Source organism: Pseudonaja textilis, chromosome 10 (assembly GCF_049901715.1).
Source record: "Pseudonaja textilis isolate UNSWEBS1 chromosome 10, rPseTex1.2, whole genome shotgun sequence".
In the NCBI taxonomy this organism is placed as follows: domain Eukaryota; kingdom Metazoa; phylum Chordata; class Lepidosauria; order Squamata; family Elapidae; genus Pseudonaja; species Pseudonaja textilis.
Window position 1 is genome coordinate 20484962 of NC_141999.1, and position 15647 is coordinate 20500608.

At 44.2% G+C, this 15647-nt stretch overlaps 1 protein-coding gene across 2 annotated transcripts; it reads right to left on the reverse strand.

Annotated features, from left to right (window-relative positions):
* Nucleotides 1–270: 270 nt before the first annotated feature.
* On the reverse strand, nt 271–15562 carry LOC113446051 (urokinase plasminogen activator surface receptor-like). Of its 2 annotated transcripts, none has more exons than XM_026715482.2 (8): nt 13394–15562; nt 11150–11205; nt 9250–9369; nt 6919–7053; nt 6297–6437; nt 3201–3347; nt 1363–1500; nt 271–528 (listed from the first exon to the last, which is right to left on the reverse strand). In XM_026715482.2, the coding sequence occupies exons 2-8, from the start codon at nt 11193–11195 to the stop codon at nt 320–322; spliced, it is 936 nt and encodes a 311-aa protein (XP_026571267.1). In that variant the 5' UTR covers nt 11196–11205; nt 13394–15562; the 3' UTR covers nt 271–319. The 2 variants fall into 2 exon arrangements, with proteins under 2 accessions (XP_026571267.1, XP_087796211.1); XM_087940085.1 differs by lacking the exon at nt 13394–15562 and adding an exon at nt 11740–12852.
* Between the last annotated feature and the right edge of the window lie 85 nt (nt 15563–15647).

Here is a 15647-nt window from a genome sequence, read left to right on the forward strand (position 1 = left end):
TCAACGACCCTCCAAAGGGATGCAAATGACCAGCCGTCTGCAAGGAATATAAATCCTTCCATTCCCCCACTTTCCTGTCAGAGTTTTTTCTTTTGAAGACATTTTTTTCTTTCTCCTCCAAGAAGCTTCTTAGAGGAGAAGCAAAATGTCTTCAAAAGAAAAAACAAGAAAGTCCAGTGTGCAAAATAAGAGAAAGAAAAGCAACTTTTTTTTTAGAAAAGCAACCAAGTTTATGCATTGGAACAGCAGAAGCAAAAAAAACACCTCATGACCAGAATGTCCTAAATTTATTTCCTTGCCACTGATGAAACAGGGGCGGTTACTGATAGACCTTCAACACCAACCATAAGCTAAGAATTGCCGCCAGTTGTGGGCCGGTGGGACTGTGGGCTTTGTTGCAAAGATTCCTTTTACAACATTCGGCATGAGTATTTCCTCTCTTCAGTCTAAGATATATATCCGTGTCTCTCCTGCACATGGACTCCGTGGCGCAGCCCTTCTGGATGGTCACGGCTGTGCTTTCATTTTCTGGAAAACAATAACAAAAGTGTATGTAGTAGGGGTCACATTTACTTTTTTTAAAAAAAAACGTAATTTTCTGATGGAACCACCCAGGAGAACCTAGATGGTCACTAAAATCCCAGGGGTGGGCTTCAAATATTTTAGCGAAGGGTTCGCTGCCCGGTTGCTGGGTGGGCGTGGCCATGGCGGGCATGGCCTGGTCGGCCTCCTGCACCACGGCGGAGTGGTGGTGGCGTTTTTGCCCTCCCCGGAGGCTCCAGGAGGGCGAAAACAGCCTCCCCGGGCTCCAGCGGCTCTCTGGAAGCCGGAAATGGGCCCATTTCCAGCTTTCCTGAACTTCCGGGAGGCCCGTTTTTCGTCCTTCCGAGCCTCTGCGTATGCCCTGCACTTAACTGTATCCAAAATGGGCCATGTGGAAACTCCTGGGAGGGCGGGACAGGGTGGGCCGGGCCAGCCAGGAGTGGGATTTGGGGGGTTCTCCAAACTGCATGGATGGATGGATGGATGGATGGATGGATGGATGGATGGATGGATGGATGGACGGATGAATGGGGTGCATGGAAGGAGTGTCTGACTGTCTAGTGGGGTAGATAGGGGGAACATTGCAACTATGATAAATATATGCCAGTTACCAAGCAACCAAATTGTAATCATGTGATGGAGATCCTGCATAAGTGTGAGGACTGGACATAAATCACATTTTCAGTGCTGTTGTAAAGTAAAACAATCCCTAAACAAACGGTGATAAGTTGAGGACTACCTGTATTGAGATGTTTTTTTTTCCTCCTCCTCTCTTTCTATGTCTTTTGTATCAGCTCAGTTTGTAAGCCTTCTCTTTACCTGCTCTGATGATATGGACACACCGGTTCATGGCTCCGGTGCACCTCAAAACCTGCCGTTTCTGGACGGCGCACTCTTCATGGCCCGAATCACGACAAGTATAGCACTGTAGCCCATTGGGCTCTCCTGGGAGGATCTCTGCAGGCAGAGGAAAAAATAATAAAGGAGCTGATCATGGTTTCTACCAATGACAAGCGGAAACTGGAATGCTGCAACCAATTTTGGCCACCATACTACAAAAAAGATGTTGAGACTTTGGAAAAAGTCCCGAGAAGAGCAACTAAGATGATCAAAGGCCTGGAGGCTAAAACATGTGAAGAACGGCTGCAAGAATTGGGTATGGACAGTCTAGAAAAAAATATAGGACTAAGGAGTGACAGGATAGCAGTCTGCCAGTATTTGAGGGGCTGCCCCAAAGAAAAGGGGGTCAAGCTATTCTCCAAAGCACCAAAGAAGGCAGGACAAGAAGCAACGGATGGAAACCAATCCAGGAGAGAAGCAACCTGGAATTAAGGAGAAATTTCCTAATAGTGAGGACAATTAACCAGTGGAACAGCTTTTCTCCGTAGTTGTATGTGTTTCATTCCTGGAGGATTTTAAGAAGAGACTGGACAGCTTGTCTGGAATTGTATAAGGCCATGATGGCAAACCTATGTCACGCGTGCCAGAAATGGCATGCAGAGCCCCCTCTGTGGGCACGCAAGCCATTGCCCCAGCTCAACTCCGCCGTGCATAGGCGCATGCCTCCTGCTGGCCTTTGGGTCTCTGCTGTACATGTGCAGGGCACATGCAGGGAGTGGAGCGCATGCACAAGGGGGTGCACGCACAGGGGATTCACATGCATGCATGGGTGGTACACGCACTCCATTTTGGGGATGCGCGTACATAAACGCACTTTGGGCATTCGGTACCAAAAAGGTGAGGCCATCACTGGTGTAGGGTGTCCTGCTTGAGCATGGGGTTGGACTAGAAGATCTCTAAGGTCCCTTCCAGCTCTATTCCATATTCTATTCTAAATGTGTCACCCTCAGGATCTGCTTCCGTTCATTAGTCAGAGTTTAGTTTTTAACTTCTGGAGGCAAGTCATTCCACTGATTAATTATACTAATTGTATTTATTTCTATGGGCCAAGTCACATCCCTGAGGTCATGTGACTGTATTTGGGGTATCGCCCACATTTTGGGTCAATCCACAGTGATTGACAATGGTTTTTTTCATCCAGAACTGGCATTTCCTTAAACTCTGTGGACTTGAACGGTTTATCTGCCTCTATTTTTATTTCTTTTCCATTAAAAAAAAATTATTTCACCAATCACACAGCATATACAGATGCCATAACATACAGATATATAAAAGAGATATTTATTTCCCTCTTCCTTTACAAGGATTATGTCTTACTATAATCCTTTTTTTATTCAAAACAAAGGCACATTTTTCCAAAAAGACATTATTTACAGAATCATTGGTGAGATTACACAATCGTTACTCCATCTGACTTTAATAACAATTCCGGGCAGAGTAGATGAAATCTGTGATTCTCAATCTGGGCAATTTGAAAATGTGTGGACTTCAACTCCCAGAATTCTCCAGCCAACATGGAATTCTGGGAGTTGAAGTCCATGGTTGAGACACACTGGATTACTTTATTAATTCATTATATTTCCATACCTCTTTTCTGCCATCTAATGGTGGACTGGATAGGAGGGGTAGCTATTTATATTTACATTTATTTAATGCCTCTGTATTTCTATATCACTCCAGTTCAAAAGATTCAGGGCGCTTGAAAATGTAACAGAAGAAGATGAAAAAAAGAAGGACAATGACTTTGTTGGACTTACCTGGAAAACTTCTATTATTGCAGTTGGATTGGTCACAGACTTTTTGGTCAAAGAAAGCAAAGTCTCTTCCAATCTGGTAAAGCACCTGCAGTTCTTCGAAAGAGCTATTATTTCCACATCCCTTTACGATGGGTTCTAGCTGTTCTCCTGAAGAGGACAATCATTCAATGACTCTTATGCACCAGGATCACAGTTGATCATAGTCTATTCAAAGTGCTTTCGCAGTACTTGTAGAAGTTAGAATAATAGGATTGGAAGGGATCTTAATACAGGTCTTCTAGTCCAGTGGTCGCCAACCAGTGGGCCGGAGATCACTGGTGGCCCGTGAGAAAATGTTGGTGGTCCACACAGAGAAATGCCACCCCCAAAGCAATTAATCCAAGCTGCGCGGGAGCACAAGACTGCGCCGCCCACATGGCCCATGGGAACACGAGGGTTGTGTCGCTTGCATTGCAAACAACACGAGGTAATTGGGGGAGGGGGGAGAAGGGCAGAGGGGGGAACTTGCCCCACTTGCCCCACACACCTCGCCTGTCCACCGGGCTGCTTCTTTCCGCTTCTTCCTTCTTCTGCTTTTGGCTGCACACAAGGAAAGCACCAAAAGTCTTTCTTTCTCTCCCCCAAACTCCACCAGAAATGAGTCTTTGGGACCCTGCAAGGCCTCCTGCTCCAAGAGGCTGCGCCAGCGCGACAAGTCTCACAAAGACTCATTTCTGGCGGAGTTTGGGGGAGAGAAAGAAAGACTCCTGCTGCTTCTGCTGCTTTCCTTGCATGAAGCCAAAAGTCTCTCTTTCCCCCTGAGAACGGACCTAGAGACGGTATCCTGCGATCCCAAATAAAGAATGATTGATCGTTAGGAAAACAGGGTGGGGAATTTTCCTGCAGACTTTTTGGGGATTTTCCCAGGGTCTCTGGTCTGCGGGATTTAAAATTATGAGTTAGATGGTCCGTGAAGGCCAAAAGGTTGGTGACCCCGGTTCTAGTTCATCCCCCTGCTCAGAAAGGAGACCCTATAATATCATTCTGGATGAAGAGTTGTCCAGTATCTTCTTCAAACCTCCAGTGACGGAGCACTTACAACTTCTGGAGATAATCCATTCCACTGATTAATTTTTCTCACTGTCAGGAAATTTCTCCTTATTTCTAGGTTGACAAGTTTCCACCCATTGCTTCTTCTGCTACCCTCTAATGCTTTCAAAAATACTCCAACTCCCTCTTTCCCACGACATACCTTCAAGTACTGCAAGACTATTATTATGTCGTCCCATAGTCCTTCTTTTCATTAGACTGCACATACCTAATTCCCTCAATCATTCCACTTATGGTGTGACAGAATGGGATGGAATGTAGTCTGGATTCCCAGGAGGGAGGGGCTGCATTCCAGAGGAGCAAGAGAAAACAGTTGGCATGAGAAAAAGCGGGTGAAGACGGCACCTCCCTAATAGTTCCTAGAGTTCTATGATACAAGAAGTCCGCTTTAATTTGGGAAGATTTCCATAACCATTCTACTAAAAATAATTCCATCTATCCTTCTATTTTTTATATTTAACTGGCCAACCTGTGATTTTACTTACATGCACACACACACAAAACACTCAACACACAGGTTCAGAAGTAAATTCACAGGTTGGCCAGTTAAATAAAATAAAACTTTGAGTTCTTGTACTTTTAATTAAAAGCTTCCTGCTGAATTTGTGCTACTTTTTTTTTTCAGTGTGGCTAAGGGATTGAACCAGTGGTGGGATATAAATTTTTCTGCTACCGTTTCTGTGGGCGTGGCTTGGTGGGCGTGGCAGGGGAAGGATACTGCAAAATCCCTATTCCCTCCCCACCCCACTAACCTGCTTTCCAGCTCTGTTCTCCTGTGCAGGGCAACCAAAGAAGACCCAGCTGATCAGCTGGGACTCAATGGGAGGCGGAGAATAGATGGGGGCAGGGCCAGTCAGAGGTGGGATTTGTTGGTTCTCCAAACTATTCAAAATTTCTGCTACCGGTTCTCTGGAACTGGTCAGAACCATCTGAATATCACCTCTGGGTTGAGCTGCTTATGAGCTACATTTATGTAACAAATTGTGGAACCTTAAGGCAAACTCAAGGCCCGCATACCGGATCCAGCCCAGGGGATGCTTAGATCTGGCCGACAGGGCCACCCTGGAAACAGCAAAGGACCAGCTGGGGTGCCTCTGCCAGCGAAAACAGAGATCAGGAGGGCCGCATTTTATTTTCACTGGCAGAGGGTTGCAGAGAAGGACCAGGGGGAGACAGGATAGCAGACTTCCAATATTTGAGGGGCTGCTACAGGGAGGAGGAAGGGGTCAAGCTATTTTCTTAAGCACCCGAAGGCCAGACAAGGAATAACGGATGGAAACTGAACAAGGAGAGATTTAACCTGGAAACAAGGAGAAACTTTCTGACAGTGAGAACAATCAACCCATGGAACAGAAGTTGCTCTTGGAAGTTGTGGTAGCGCCATCACTTGAGGCTTTCAAGAAGAGACTGGACTGCCATTTGTCAGAAATGGTGTAGGGTCTCTCACAGAAATGGTGTAGGGTCTCTTGCTTGGGTGGGGGGTTGGACTAGATGACCTACAAGGTCCCTTCCAACACTGATTATCTGTTATCAGGCAGCCACTGCAGCCAAAAACGGAGCTCGCAAAGGCCGCGGCAGCCCTCCCAAACTCCGTTTTCACTGGCAGAGAATTGCAGGTGGCTGCCTCAGCCAGAAATGGAGTTTGGGAGCCTGTTTTTGTTGGCAGAGCGCTTAGGTCGCTACAAGTGCCCCCAACAGGAGTGACGTCAAGTTGACCACACCCACCCAGGCCACGCCCCCACATCATCCCCCCTCCCTCCAAGGTCAAACACAACCCTGATGTGGCCCTCAATGAAATTGAGTTTGACACCCCAGCCTTAAGGGGAGAGATTTCTTTTAATTCTCCCATTTTCTTTCCTCAGTAAGAAAGTAGTTATTTTTCACGATGACAGAAAATTCCAAGCGACAAAATAGAAACCACGAATAAACCACCCACGGGAAGAGAGAAGGTGGTGTGTTTTGTCACACAGCCCTGCCAAGTTATCTCACATCGACACCCGCTTGTACCTGGAAGGAAACGCTGGGAAATTTGCACACACCGATCTTCACTCCCGTAGCATTGCCGCAAAGGGGCCGCCAGGCTGCATTCAGTTGTGTCCCCAATGCAGCTTTGACACACCAGCCCGTTTTGCAATCCATCTTGTTTGACTGTTTGAAATGACAGGCAAGAAGAGAACTCACTCAATTCCCTCGTCCGATTCCATCAGTGGGAGCAATCCAGACACACACACACACACCCCAAAAAAATACGGACGAAGGTACTAGAACCTACCCAAAAATGAATCTGTAAATATTTAAAATTTTCCCGACTCTTTTCATGACGCAGAAAAAAGTAAAAGAAAGTGATAGAAACCCCACAAATTTGTTTCACATGGTGTACAGGTAAATCCTCGACTTATGGTCCACGCCTTCCAGCCACCTGGTTCCCACGGGAAAGAATTATTTGGCTACACATTCCCCCCACCGCCCCCCCAGCTATCTCTATCTCTCCCCTCACGTTCCCAAAGTGCCAACCAGCCTCACTGTGTCAGCCCTGAAGATGTTCCTAAAATGGCTTCAGGGCTGACCCAGGATTTGTTGCATTCTGGGTTCCAGACACGCTTCTGTGGCTCTCCTTGTTTTTACGTACCAGACAAATGGATGGGTTGGCAAAGATTTGAAGAACAACACCACATTGTTCTGAACAAGGAACCCATCAGGCCCATGGGGTACCTTCGGCAATTATTTGAGGATCCACAGCCTTGCTTTGCGGTATCTGCGCTCACTACGAGGAAGATAATAAAATGAACGGGGTTACTTACCATCGGGTGGAAATGTTGCCTGAAGAGTCTATTTGGTGTTGCGCAATTATCTTGCACACTTGGTGGCCATCTATGGCACGATTTACTGGGTCGTATAGGTGGGCCTCGACTTATGACCCCAGAATTGACCCCAAAGTTTCCACTGCTAAGCAAGACAGTTGTAAAGGGACGTTTGCCCCATTTTATGACCTTTCGTGCCACAGTTGTTAAGTGAATCGCTGCAGCTGTTAAGTTAATAAGAGGGCTGGTAAGTGAATTTGCTTCTTAAAAGGTCACAAAAGGGGATCAGATGATCTCAGGACACATCAACCATCATAAATACATGCCAGTTGACAAACATCTAAATTTTGATGATGTGACCATGGGGAGGCTTCAATGGTCATAGGTGAGAGAAACAGTCCTAAGCGGGGGGTGGGCTGCTACTGGTTCGCCCTGGTTTGGATGAACCGGCAGCTAATTTATCATTTTTAATTACCGGTTCAGCAAACTGGTAAATCCCACCCCTGGCTGGCCCCACCCATCCTGCCCTCCCCTTCCCAGGATTCTCCATGCAACCCATTTTGAATGCCAGGTAAGTACACGGCCAGCATGAAGGCTTGGGGAGGGTGAAAAACGGGCCTCCAGGAAGTTCTGGAAGGCTGGAAACAGGCCTCCGGAGCCCAGGGAGGCCATTTTCGCCCTACCAGAGGTTCCAGGAAAGCCTCCGGAGCCCGGAAAGGGCAAAAACGCCTCCTCCTGGCCTCCCCCCACCCAGCAACCGGGCAGAGAACCGGTTGCTGAAATTTTTGAAGCCCACCCCTAGTCATAATCACTTTTTTCAGCATTGTAACTTTGAACAGTCACTAAATGAATGTTGTAAATCAAGGACTCTTTGTAACAGTATATGGGGATGTCTTCAAGAGACAGAAGGAAGAGCCACAGACTAGATAAGGGTCAGATCAAAAGTGCAGCCAAATATCCATAAACGTATTTTTGAGCTCTGTATAATCTTCAACGAAGAGCTGGTTTTGGTGTTGTGCTTAAGGTACCCGGCCAGAAACCAGATGATGAGTTACTTACTAAGGTGTGGCCTTAGTATGACCACACCTGGAAGACTCCATCCAGTTTTGGCCACCTTGTTACATGTTGAGACTTTGGGGGGCGGGGGGGGGGAGTGCAGAGAAGAGCAACTAAGATGATTAAGAGCCTGAAAACCGGTTGCAAGAATTGGGTATGGCCAGTCTAGATAAAAGAATGACTAGGGGCGACATGATAGCAGTATCCCAATATTTGAGGGGCTGCCACAAGGAAGAAGGGGTCAACTTATTTTCTAAAGCACCAGAGGGCAGGACAAGAAATCATGGATGGAAACCAGTCAAGAAGACAAGCAACCTTTGGAATTAAGGAGAAACTTCCTAATAGAACAATTAGCCAGTGGAATAACTTGCCTTCAGAAGTTGTGGGTGCTTCATCACTGGAGGTTTTTAAGAAAAAACTGGACAGCCACCTATCTGAAAAAGTATAGAGTCCCCAGCTAGAATAGTATTTGCTCAGAATTGGAAAAGTGAAAAAAATCCAAGAGAGGAAAAAGATGATTGAGAAAATATTAGAATGTGCAGAGATGAATAGATTAACATTGGCAATTAAAGAAAAAGAAGAAACTGAATACTATATGGTATGGGGTCTGTTTTATCAATGGTTGGAAAATAAAGTAATAAGCTAAAAGTGAGAAGATGAATATATGGAGAAATAAGTTTAAGATCGTTATAAAGATAAAATATGCAAGTGATAATGGCATATAAAGAAAAAGTGTTATTTTGGTAAGGAAAGTATATTAATTATAATTGTTAGCACAAGATACATGTACCCAGTCGCCACACTGTTTAAATGAAAGATGGATTTGTTGTAAATATTAAAAAAAAAACCTTTTTAAAAAAAGAAATGGTACATACAGGGTCCTATTTGAGCAGGAGGTTGGACTTCCTCCAAAATTCCTTCCAGCTGTTTTGATGGATTGAGTTCTACTCTGTCATGAAGACAGCTGGATGACCCTAAACTAATCTTTTTCTCTCAGCCATAGGAGGAAGATCTGAAATCTCCTCAGGGAGACCCCAGGAGTCACAAAACCGACTTTAGAGTTCCCCACACAGAGACACAACCCTTTGAAGAACAAGACTTACATCCATGGTACTTCTTGATCACTGTGAAACAGGCATCTTGGTTGGGTCTGCAAACTTCCACTGGAGCCTGGGAGCAGTTCCCTTCGTTAATTAAGCACTTATGGCACTCCAAGCTATTAGCTGAAGAAAAAGAATCGACATTCCACCGAACAAGGGAATTTCACTATCTTTCCAAAGGACTGGACTTGCAAGAATTCCTGGCTCGGTTCTTCATTATCTGCCCCGGGTAATCCCGAGTCTTTCCAAACTCAGAATTTTAGGAATGACAGTTCCCCATACTTTCCTACCACACCAAATTTGGAAGACTGCAACAGCCATCTTAAAGCGGTGATAAAATTTAGAGGACGTGTTGCAAAATTGTGCATCTAGCTTCTCAGAGTCGTTGGTTAAGAGGTGGGTGGCAAATCAATTTTATAAATAGATAAATACAAATAAATAAGCTGTCGTGCAGGCTTTCTCATGAGATCTATTGTATCCAGAAATATCTACGTCTAACATTTTAGGACAGTATTTCTCAATCATGTGGACTTTGACTCCCAGAATTCCCCAGCCAGCACAAAGAATTCTGGGAGTTAAAGTCCATACTTCTTAAATTTGCCAAGATTGAGAAACACTGTTTTAGGACATTATTTTCTCATCCTCTGAGGAGAAAGTGGTTTGGTTTGGTTCACACAATAATTTCCATGGGGAAGTGAGCTACGCCAACTGATAGAAATACCTCCTAGGCTTGTGGTTTACTGAAATGACAAGAAGCATAGCTATTGCTGGAAGACCATTATCTGGCCATTAATTAATTCATTTTCCCCAAGTTGATTTGTGTTTCTTTTTTAATACTCTTCAATGGTTCCCTGATTGCATTAATAGATCTAATGTCTTAGATCTGCTCTATGTTTTGTCCTCTGAATGAAATTTTTGTTTTAAAATATTTTCAATTTGTTAATCGCCTAGTTTTTTCCCCCTTGTTCGCAATTCTACCCTATTGTAATATGATTTTTTTGCTTTTCAGCACAAATAAAGTTCAATTAACCATTGAAATAATCATTTTTTTCCAGTTTGTGCATTACAATAATCCATAAACCAGCAGAGTGTTTACTTGAATAATATGAATTATGTTTCCTGTGTTCTTATATTGAACTTGATACAGAAAATCCTGCTTTGTATATATGGAGCATCTCACTGAATGATTAAGGCAGGGGTCTTCAAACTTTACAACTTTAAGACTGGTGGACTTCAACTCCCAGAATTCCTCCTCCCGTCATGTTAGGTCAAGAATTCTGGGATTTGAAGTCCACAAGTCTTAAACTTGCCAAGTTTGAAGACCCTTGATTTAAGGTCTGGTTGGTTGCAGAAACCTTCCTAATGGAATATCTACGGAGATTCTCAGTCATGGTTGTTCCAAAGATGCTTTTTTTCAACTGGATTTTGCTTTTCCTTGAAGACATTTTGCTTCTCATCTAAGAAGCTTCTTCGGTTTTGTCGGAAGTCAGAACTGAAAAAGCTTGTTTAATTGTAAGTGATGACTAGGAAGTGGATCCACAAAACAATTTGTAAACCAACCGACACACCGTATGTACATATGTGGAAGATGGCTTGATGTTTTTATGTTGTGTTTGTCTGTCTAAAAATAATAAAACTTTTTCAAAAAAAAAAAAAGAACTGAAAAAGCTTCTTGGATGAGAAGCAAAACGTCTTCAAGGAAAAGCAAAAGTCCAAGTTGCTTTTTGAAAAAATCACCTTTGGGACTTCCTGACGGAAGGAGGCACCTGGAAATTTCTTCCATACCATGACGTCCCCAGAACGCAATCTCAACATGAAGACTTCATCTTCACCTTCATTTTATAAACCATCCAGACAACTTTAGTTAAAAATAAGAAGAGAGAGAGCAATAATTTGCACTTACCCATCCCAAGACAAAAAATGAAGATTGTAATAGACCCTTTATCCATCACAGTCACACTATCAGAGAAGAGGGAAACGTAGCAAATTATAATGTGCTTCAGGGACAAGGAATTTGTCCATAATCGATTTCCAGAATGAGTATCTACTGGATGGGGCCATATTCTGCCCCAGGATCTTGACAGTAAGAGCTATATCAAGAGTTTCCAAACTTTAAGACTTGCGGACTTCAACACCCAGAGTTCCCCAGCCAGCTGGCTGTGGAATTCTGGGAGTTGAAGTCCGCAAGTCTTAAAGTTGCTAGGTTTGGAGACTCCTGATCTATAGCAAATTAATTGTCCATGAAGAGTGAGGAGGAAGACGTTAAGAGTTTCAAAACTGACCTCATTACTTTTCTGCTGGGAGACAAACCACCCTTAACTTCCTTCATTTCCATCTATCCACCATTCCTTATAAAAAAAACAGGATCAAGTACATCCAAACAACCTCTAAGAAAAGACATTCAAAGGCTTGAAACCAGAAAGCATTTCAGGTTGCTTGAAAGAAGAAACTACAGAAAGTGATTTGGAAATCCACCTGTTTGTATTGTCTTACCAGCAGCTGATGATCTGGATGAGGCAAAAAGATCTCCTGGAATGCATCCCTACTGAAATAGGGCCAAGCCAAGGAGGACGGTTGGATTGTCCCTCCTTCGAAGGGATAGGCAGAAGGGTGGGGCTTCCTGCTTCCCCGGTGTTCAGTGAATAATCCAAATTCAATGCCGCAATAATTTGTTCCTATTTTTTAAAATACCCTTTCAAAAGAGCCCTCTCGATTTGGGTGAAACTCCACTCATAGCTCAATCCCGTCTCTTCCATTCTCTGCCTTCCCTTGACCAAGGAGTATACATTTTACTAGCTCGATACCTGTGCTTCACTACGAAACTATGTGGTCATGCTTAGTTTTTGGGGAGGAAAATAAATTCTGCCTCTGCCTACCAGCATCCATCGGTGTTCATCTAACTAGCATCCTGTCAGTGTGTGAGAGAGTTGAGGGCTGTTTGGAAACTGAAACAGTATTTGCTGTGGGAGCAAGGAGACAGCAAGGAGCCCAGGCATGGCTTAGCTCAACTGTTCTGTACTAAAGCAGGTTGCTGCTGTGAAAATAAAACTGAAGCTGAAACTCCTCTCCTCTGCTTGTGCTGTGCATTTGGAACAGATATCTTTTCGGGGAGTAGACCTCCTTAGCATCAGAACGTGTGAATAATAATATACAAAATACTGATGCTCTGATGGTCATTTCAAAAAACCCTTTCTCAGTAAGCACCTAGATGCCAAGAGGAACATACTGCCAAATTTCAAGTTTGTAGGTTTTACGGTTTTGTGATGATGGGTGAGTGGTATTTCACTTTTATATATAGAGAGAGAGATTATAGAACTAGCACTTGGGACTTATATATAACCTCCCCTCAAGTGCTTTACAGCACTCTCTTACAATTTCAGCCTACAGCCCACAACAACCAATCAGCGTAGCATCCTAGCCAACAAAAGCCCTTCAAAACATCCTAAGGAAACCAAAAGACCCCAAAACCCCAGAAGAAGAAAAAAAAAATTCAGGAGTCATCTACAACATACAATTTCAGGACTGCAACAACCACAACATAGGACAAACAGGCAGAAGACCAGCAAAACGCATCCATGAACACCAACTGGCCATCAGAGGACACGGTGAAAAATCTTTAATTTCATAACATAGAGACAGAGTTAACCCTCGTTTCAATTGGAAAAATGTGGCAATTCTAAACTAGGCCAAGTCCAGAAATGCCAGGGGATTTGTAGAAACTTGGCACTCTTGACAAATCAGCCATCAATAGACACATAAATATAAATAACATTTACATACAGTGCAAAAGAGACTATCAATGAGCCCAAAAGAGAACAAAAAGATTCCAGCATCTCTCCACCAGTAATCAGCATAGATTAACTCCAAGGTTAAGATCAGATCTAACAATCTAATAAATAATATCCCAATTAAGAAAATGCTAGCAAGCCAACAGTAAACAGCCTCACCCAAAGAACCTCTAAGACCAAGCCCACCAACACAGACAGGTAAGCCACCAGAATATAAACTGACAGCAAACCCCACTCCTTAACTAGCACTGATAACGTTACCTAGCTAGGGTAATGCAACATCGGCAAGAAAACAAGCAAAATCAGAGCGCACCAATGACTCCCCTCGCCCCTATAGTCGGTATCCTCATTTTACCAACCTCAGGAGGATGGAAAGCTGAGTCAACCTTCATGTTCAGTTAGACCACAGGACACCGTATTTTCAGACACCCAGGCAGTTAAATTGCGACACCCTCAACCGTTTGGCCAACAAGCAAGCAAGAAATCTTGTAAAAAGCCCATCAATCTTGGCCCCTTCAACTTCTCTATTGAGGTTCAAATCTTCTCCAGAATAACTCCTAGAAGTCTTCAATTTCAATTTGAGAGCATGTTATCTCGCAACCTAACTTTTAACTAGTTGCTTGAAATTTTAACGCAAGGAGGTTGAGGTTCAGACCACGTATCTCAACTGGGGTTAAAACGGTTGATGGTGAGTCATTTGTGATTCAGCTTGGCCCAAGAAGCTACGTGCTTGTCTTAAGCACCAGTCTGGTGTCATTTAGTGAAGCAGAGTGACTTAGAATCTAGTGAGTAAGAAACATTACAGTTCAAATAGTTGTAAATAAATAAACCAGGTATTACATTTAAACCGTCCTATGGCTTTGCTTGACCACAGCATATTAGGTGAAAACAAGTACACTTTCTTCTCTGGAGCATAAGGTTAAATAGGTTGTGTGAATCCAGCCAGAGGGTCTACCTGGGAGTCTTCTCCAATCCCACCAGATCCCAAGATCATTATGGTTGGTCAGAATTCCATCTCGAAATGTGAAGTGACTGAAGTTGGGTCCATAACGCCACCAAATTGAAGAATCTTATGTATTAGGATGTCATTACAAGTCTCGGGTTCCAGTCTAAGCAACTTCCACAAGTTAAGGTCACAATGAATTCTCTGAACTATTGCCTGCTTTGAGTCATGCTATGGTTGGAAAGTAAGCGTCTCTCTCCTGCACGAAGAACAAGTTGTTGTAATCCTGACAGCTCTGGATCAGGGCCTTGTGCCGCTAGTAATTTACCAAATTCATGGCAGTTAGCAATCCTCTGAATGTATACATCACATTATTGCGCTAAACCACCATGTGACATGTTTAGTTTGGGGGCCTTGAATGAACACAACTCCCGTGGCCTGTAAACCATGGATGGTGGCATAACCCGAGGAAATCGGAACCCTGTTGTCATGCAATGGTTTAGTGTGATGCATATCCCAGGCCAGGGGTGGGCTTCAAAAAATTTAGCAACCGGTTCTCTGCCCAGTTGCTGGGCGGGTAGTGCCATGGTGGGCAGGATCTAATCGGCATCCTGCACCACGAGGGGGAGGCATCTTCACCCTCCCCGGGCTCCGGAGGCTTTCCTTGAGCCTTCGGAAGGGTGAAAAGGCCTTACTGGGCTCCAGAGGTTCTCTGGAGGCTGGAAATAAGCCCATTTCTGGCCTTCTGGAGCTTCTGGGAGGCCCGTTTGTCACCGTCCCAAGCCTCCACTTGGGCCCTGGACTTACCTGGCATGCAAAATGGTCCACGTGGAGACTCCTGGGAGGGGAGGGGAGGGGCAGTTAGGGCCAGCCAGGGGTGGGATTTATAAGTTCGATGAACCATCCATAAAATTAGCTACTGGTTCGCCTGAACTGGGGCGAACTGGTAGTAGCTCACCCCTGTCCCAGGCCCAGGAAATATTTTTGACTCATAAATTGTGCAAGGCCTAGGAAGGTTTCCATTTTGGCTCTAAAATCTGTGCTCTTATATAATGTAGAGATCAGGTACTCCTCCCTTCTGACATCCCTGCTCTATTTTTGTCTCAGTTTAATAATCTGACAATCTGCTTTTCTCCTCCGAGGCTTAAGGTGAGTTGGCAACACTGTGCAGTTACAAACATTGCCTGGGTGCTTCCAAGAAGCATATTCTACCTGATCAGAAATCAAACCGACCCCAACTCTTGGCAGCCACTCTTCAAAATAACACCATCCTTCTGGGACCGGGATTTGCTTTAGAAAGATGTTTTTTTTTATTTTTCTTTGGCTTAGGAGCAGATATAAATCTGATTTAAGACGGGCAAGAGTAACTGCTCAGTTGAGCTTTAACCAACAGCCTGTTTATGGGGTCCCCTGACTAATTCCCCCAGGGTTGCATTGCCAAAATCCCGCCTTCAAGCTGCAGCTGTGTAATTTTTCATACTTCTCCTAACCCTCACCCTACAAGGAAGCAGTAAAGTGAGTGCGTTCAGTCCCTGATAGGTTTACCACCTAGGACAGGGCTCTCCAACTTTGGCAACTTTAAGACCCGTGGACTTCAACTCCCAGAATTTTGGAAGTTGAAATCCACAAGTCTTAAAAGTTGCCAAGGTTGGAGACCCCTGCTCTAGGAG